This window comes from Sesamum indicum, linkage group LG3, assembly GCF_000512975.1.
Source record: "Sesamum indicum cultivar Zhongzhi No. 13 linkage group LG3, S_indicum_v1.0, whole genome shotgun sequence".
In the NCBI taxonomy this organism is placed as follows: Eukaryota; Viridiplantae; Streptophyta; class Magnoliopsida; order Lamiales; family Pedaliaceae; genus Sesamum; species Sesamum indicum.
Window position 1 is genome coordinate 4,663,507 of NC_026147.1, and position 7,008 is coordinate 4,670,514.

Consider the following 7,008-nt stretch of genomic DNA (forward strand, 5'->3'; position numbering starts at 1 on the left):
AGAGTTTATCTTATTTGGCCGGACCCTTAATTAATTGTGTGGATCCATCAAAGGTTATGGATTTATTAATGTATTTCCAATATATTAGGTTTATGTCTTATATTTATACACATATATATATATATATATATCAACATATAGATATGAACAAAAGGGGATTTTCATAATTCAAATTATGGGGAAAAAATTCTCCGGTTATTTCATGAGTTCATTTTTGTAATTTTTTATTTCATGATTTCATCTAATTATATGACATGTATGATACATTTATTATATGAATAAGGATAAATTATGGTCACTTTTTATTAGGTATACATAATTACAAATACCTCTTATTTTATTTTTTGCCTAACAGCTAACATTTCGTTAGCCTCCAATTATGTTTTCATTCAATCTTTTTTATAATGAACTGATCAAAATATTTTTTTGAATTATAAATAATTATTTTATATATTTCTTTAAATTTTATAAAATATTATTATGGACTAATATGCTTTATGGATTACTCGCCTACAGATCTTTTTTATTCTTTTCATACGTTTTTTTTTTTAATAAAACAATCAGTAAGGGTATAGTAGTAATTTTTACCTCATAGTTTAGGGGCTATATAATTAGCTCTATTTAAAGGATGCATTGTAATTTCTCAAATAACAAAGTATGCATAATTATGTCAAAATTTAAAAAAGTCGCCTATTATAACAACTTTTCCCAAAGCACCGATGATTTTACAGCTCAGTGGTTAAGATTAAGGTTGAATATTTTAGCCACCTTGCGGATACCACAGCCAATAACTATTGTGTGGCAGTCAATGACTATTTGTTACGACTTTTATTTTTAATCATAACAACTAGCCGTGATTAAATATTGTATTTTTTGTAGTGTGTTGGGTGAATCCATATAACTTTTTACTATTATAAAAGAACAAAAAGAAAAAACAAACAACTTCATTGCGGAAACCACAAAGCCACCAATTAATAATAAATGATTTGATTTATTAGCATTTCTTTTGTCACATCTGAAAAGTCTTTCCCACAAAATTTCAGAAATATATTGTTCCTTTTCATACCAAACAACCAATAATCACATGAAACCAGTTTTGGACAAAGAATCTTATATCGGAGAAATATTATATTTGATTCCTTAAATTTTTATTAAATATTTTAGTTTTTTAAGTTTATTTTTTGATTTTATCATTAAAATTTTAATTTTTGTTTCAGTTTGGTCCCTTTGACAATTTTTAAATTTATTAATATTTATTAAATATCTGGATTTTTGAATAAAAAATTAATAGTTTATACTTTTTAACTAGATCTTGGTGGATTTCATATATATTTAATTCTTTTTAGAGGTTTTCTAGATATATAGTTCTATTTTATAGGAAAAAAATTCTATAAAAACCTCTGAAAATGACTTTTATATATCCATTTCAGTAATTTTTTCTTCAAAATTATTGTTGTTAATATTTAATAAATATTATTAAGATATTAGACTTACATTTAACTTAGAAGATTAAGAAACTGACTTAGATTTTTTAATTATATTTTCTGATTAGATAAATTCTATAAAATTTATTCATAATTTTGAATTTTTATTTCACTTTTGGATAAAAAATTAAGAGACTATTTTATTTGAAGCTAAGCAACATGTTATTATTATGTTCATAAGAGTTTAAAGTTTTTATTTTTAATACAAGATAATTGCATCATATTCACCATATAAAGATATATATCAAAACAAGATTTTCTTTCTAAAAAAGGACTAATTTGACAATTGGCAAACTTAAGAGACTAAAGTGATAAAATTAAACTTAAATTGACTATTTTACCCTCCAAAGAGTCAAACACTAGCCACATTTTCGTCGAAAAACGGTCAAAGGGACCAAACTTGGACAAAAATTAAAATTTAGGGATACTAAAGTCAAAAAATGAACTTGATGGACCAAAGTAATTTAAATGAAAACTTAAGAGGCCAAATATGATATTTATTCTATGACAGTCTGACGTCCAGTTGGTCATGGTAGGCGCGTCATCTATCCTGGGCCTAAATTTATCATAATGGGTTTGAGTTTGGGTATTGTTTACCCGTTGACAGCCCTAAATTTGTCATGCGCTATGGGGCAACCCAATTGAGTTAACCTAGGATTTTATGCCTATGGGTGGTGGGTGAGCATGCTGCTAGGTGACTAAGTTTACTTAAAATATTTTATAAGTTCATGTATTTTTGAAATATTTTTAAAGCTCGTAATATGTTAATCTTATTTTAAAAATAAATTGATGAAGTATTTGGATAAAATAAGATTATGAAGCTTATATGATGTTTAGTAATGACAAATTTATAATTGATTTTGAAGGAGTTTTCTAAGATCTTATAAACAAGTTAGCAACTCTACAGTATGTTTGGTTTTGATTTTGGCCCATCCTTGAGATGGGCCAAAATATAGAGTATGTTTGGTTTGTTTAATTTTGTAAGTTTTGAATATATTTTCTATTATCTTAAAATAGTTTTAATTACTTTTTCCAAAAAATATAATTAATTCAAAAATCATATTTATTTTAAATCACTCATAACTAAATAAATTATATATATTTTTATACATATATATATAAATATATATAAAAGAGACATGATTTGACAATAAACAGTACTTTTTGTCTCCCCACTACCCAACATCAAACATACCATACTTATTTTATATTAACTCTAAAAACAAATCCAAACATACACACTATCTCTAACTTATTTTTATTTATTTTTGTTTTTCTCTCTCTATCTTCACAAAATACCCCAAAACAAGTTAAAAACAAAACCAAACATTATGCTAGAATTTTTACAGAGTTTTCCTGTGACATTCATACATTTGTATACATAATTGAGAGATCAATTTTAATAATTATTAAGAATAATTAAATTTAATTACAAATAAACTATAGATTGAAATTGAAATATAATAAAATTTGAATGGAGTAATTATAATATTTGATAGATTATTAAAAAAATAAAAAAGAATGTAATGGAAATTTCAGAAAAAGATCAAATAAAACAAAAAAAAAAATGGAAAGTGATGAAATTTTTGGCCAGCAACCCATGATCATCACCCACCGCCTCACTTTCTTCTTTTATAAACACACACACACACACACCCCATTTTGGGCACATACACATTTATGCACACACACACTAACGCGGAAACGAAAATAGGTACGAAATTTTTTATTTAATTTATATAATTATATTATTTGATTAGTCCATTTACGATAATATTTAATCAAAAAAAATTATGAGTTTGACGATTTAAATTAGTGATTAACTAAATATCATATTTGACTTAAAATATTATAATTGGTTAATTAAATTACTTGATTTAGATTTAATCTTTACTAAAATTAATTAACTCAATTTCATCAGATCTATTGATCAAATACTTAATTGTATGTATTGGTGTTTAATTATATTTTTACAATAGCGAGGAATTGATAGACAATTAATAGAAATATTAATTAGAAAATTATCTTTAAGAAATCTTGGGATGTCATATTTGAGAAATATTATGATATCGAAAGAGAATACCAAATGAGCTTGATGGCAATGTTGGCATCAGACGAAATGATACTTACTATATATTGATTATACGTATTATAGAACGTAACGATAAAGTAGAAGACTGAGCACCCATTTATATTACTGTAACCGTTTGACATTCGAGGAAATATAGCTAATTATATATATATATATATTATATGGATATAATATATTAATTGTTTATATGTTTGATCGTGGATGTTGACTATTTGCTTCTGTAAAATTATTATTATATGCGTTTATTAGTGATTTGTGTTGTACGAATGTTAGATGAATGATTATGTGATTTTAAATTAATTGTGGAATGAAATCGAATGAAAAAGTTAATGACAAGGAAATAATTATTAAATGAAATTGAATGATTAGGTTAAAGATGTTGATGTTGTGATTTAAAATAAAATATGACTTACCTAACTGAGAGGGGGTATATTGCAATGATTTATGATAATATGATTAATGACGAGTTGTGTGTTGACATTGATCAATGGAGATGATGTGGCATATCATACGAGATGTGTGATATGATTGATGAGGGCTATCATACAAGCTATGTGTTGTGTGGTACCAGTGATGATGCAGTATCATACGAGCTGTGTGTTGTGTGGTATCGGGGATGATGTTTGAAGGAAAATATTGATGTTAGTAAAAAAAATTACATAAATTTCACATTTCAATCTTCATTTAATATTTTCATGTAATAAATCTTGTATTTATAAGGGAAACATATCATTATGTTAACCTGCACTATATATATATTACATTTATCCCTTTATAAGTAAAAAATATATATATACTTAAAAACGTTAAATGAAGGACAAATTTGAAAATTTATATTTTTTTTTGCTAATGTCAGCATTTTTTATTAAAACCCTAACGGATGGAATTCAGTCGAAAATGGAGAATTTTTTTGTGGCGATGTCCATATAATCTTAAAATGTTTTAGATTAAAAAAATTAAGTATAATTAATTTTATTTTATAAGATTTTAAACATCTTATAAGATAATCTAATTAAAAAACTAAGCTCTCACTCAATCTCAACTCAACCAACTAATTAGATTTGATTCCAACATTTAAACTCAAATTATTCAAAGTCACCTTAACCCGGCCCAAAAGCAAGCGGGTCAAAACAAAATACAAATCCCTGCTGGTTGAAGTCTTGAACTGGTGGGCCGTCAACCTAAAAGAAGACCCGGAGACAACAGAGATTCAACAGGTGCAAGAGCTGGAAATACAGAAAAATGCTCATATGTTGTACCTTTGATTGTGGTCAGAAAAGGACAGTTTCAAAACAATGAAACACAGGTCTCTATGCCAGATTCCATTTTTAAGATTATATACAGGTCTGCATGAAAGATCACTTTGTAATTAAAAGCAAACTTTATTTTGATCTGCATGTGAACATATTAAAGTTTTATTACATGGTCATGTTTAGACATGTTGTCCACTGATGAGCTGGATTGGAATATAAAAGTATTCTTGTCACCCTTTGACAAGATTTTTTTTTTTTTCAATTCTTTGCAGATTTCAAGATAAGTCTGCTCTCAGTTCTTTCCATCCCCTGATCTTAATGTTAGTATAATGAAAGATCCTCTAATCCAACTCAGGTTGATCAAGAATTTCATTTTGACTTGTATGAACTTGTCCCTTGTTAAATCATTATCTTGACAAATTAAGGTATAAACTGTGTTAAACCTGTCAGCGATGCCCTGGGAGGGAACTAATGCCAACACGGATGTGGAGAGACAGCTTGAGGCGCCGTTGCCATGGATAGGTATGTACGTTGCTGGAGCGTCTCTAGTCTGCACGCTTGCGATGGCTGCCGATGCTTTCCACGGATTCTGGAGCAAAAAGTATTGGTTCCCATCTAAATATTTTGCGCTGGACGCGACCTCCTTGGCGTTGCTAGCAGTGGCGATGAAGCTCCCGGTTGACCTCACTACTAGGATGTATGCTGTGACAGATCGTCTGGCGAAGGTCAGCAGCCTTGTGTTCTTGTCGACCGCCATGGCTAATTTCTTGACTTCTTTGGGGTCCATGGGTGATAAGGACGTTCTGATGAACGTCACGGCTTTAGGCATTTTGGTGATCACAGTGACAGCTAATGTATGCATCCAGGTTATCCAAGTGCATTCTTATCTCAGTGGAAGGCTGGTGTTTGTTGAAGAAATTTTAGCCATTATTGCTATGCTGATTTTGCTTGTTATGGTCAGTTCATCGGCCCTGATGATTCCCTCCACTAAACGGTACCTGGAAAAGAAGTACCATGAGATGCATAAATCGGCTTTAAACGAAGAGCAAGTAGATATGGGAAGAGTTACTACTGAGAAATTGAGAGTATTAATCAAGAAATATTGGGTGATGGCAGAAACTAGTAGCCCTCAGTTTGTGATAGCTCGTTCTGTTACCTGCACAGCATCTGGTGCCGTGAGCTTCTTGATTGCTCTCATTTTGGTGGAAGCTCAGATTCGGATGGGAATGGAGTTCAGCATACTGAATAACTATTACTCCAGTTATGGGTGGTCGACCAAATGGATTATGATCAGTCAAACTATTGGAGTGATAGTGGGAACCATTGCCCCAGCAGCCAGATGGTTCATTGCCATATGGTTTAGGTCATCGAACAACGGCAGTAAGGCCATCAAAGGTGCATTCACAGTAGAGGGCTATTGGACTCAAAAGATGGTGGAGTGGGAACAACGATCGTTGTCTGTGAAAATTCGACATCTCAAGTTCAGAAAAGTTGTTCATTGCCTGAGAGGACTAGTTCTCAAATTCTGCATCTTTGTTCAGTTTCTTGTTGTTCTTGCCAGTAAACTAGTCCTCCTCGTCTCCATCTGCATTACAACTCCAACCATCTTATGCCTCAACTACGTCACACAGTTGAGGCAGAGACGCGTATCTGACTCTGGATCCTCACGACATCACAAAGTCACAGAATCCACTGCAAACTCTGAGGTGGACATTAGGCATTATGTTATGCTGCTTGAAGGGGAAGTAGAGCTGCCCACAGAAAGTGTGGAGAACATCTGCAAAGAGGTAGATAAAGTCATTCAAAAAGGCCAGAAGAAGAAGCCAATATACTTGTTAAAGTTTCTATGTAAATCATCCAACTTCAGAGGGGTGATCGAATTTGATAGTCGTCGAGTTTTAAGTCTGAATTCTCAAGACCTTCCTTATTGCTGGTCTCTAGCTGTGGTCACCCTGACCAGCATCACGCTCGCACTTCCCAATGTTGAAAAGCAGAAATCCAATCACCTACTGAACAGTGTCACTGAAGGGCTCCGCTTCATTAAGCTTATAGATTCCCTGCATAAAAAAGGTGATCTAGAAAACATAAGAACTGCAGCGGATGTCGTCTGGGTCGGAGTCGAACTATATCACAAGTGGCAAGACAAGGATCTTCATGAAACATCCCTTAAAGGAAAGAA

At 31.0% G+C, this 7,008-nt stretch overlaps 1 protein-coding gene across 1 annotated transcript in view; it reads left to right on the top strand.

Annotated features, from left to right (window-relative positions):
* The window catches only part of LOC105157446, a 2,266-nt gene continuing 539 nt past the window's right edge, over positions 5,282-7,008 (top strand). Inside the window, exon 1 of the mRNA XM_011073854.1 lies at positions 5,282-6,940. Coding sequence (XP_011072156.1) covers positions 5,282-6,940 — 1,659 coding nt within the window. The remainder of the gene's footprint in view (positions 6,941-7,008) is intronic.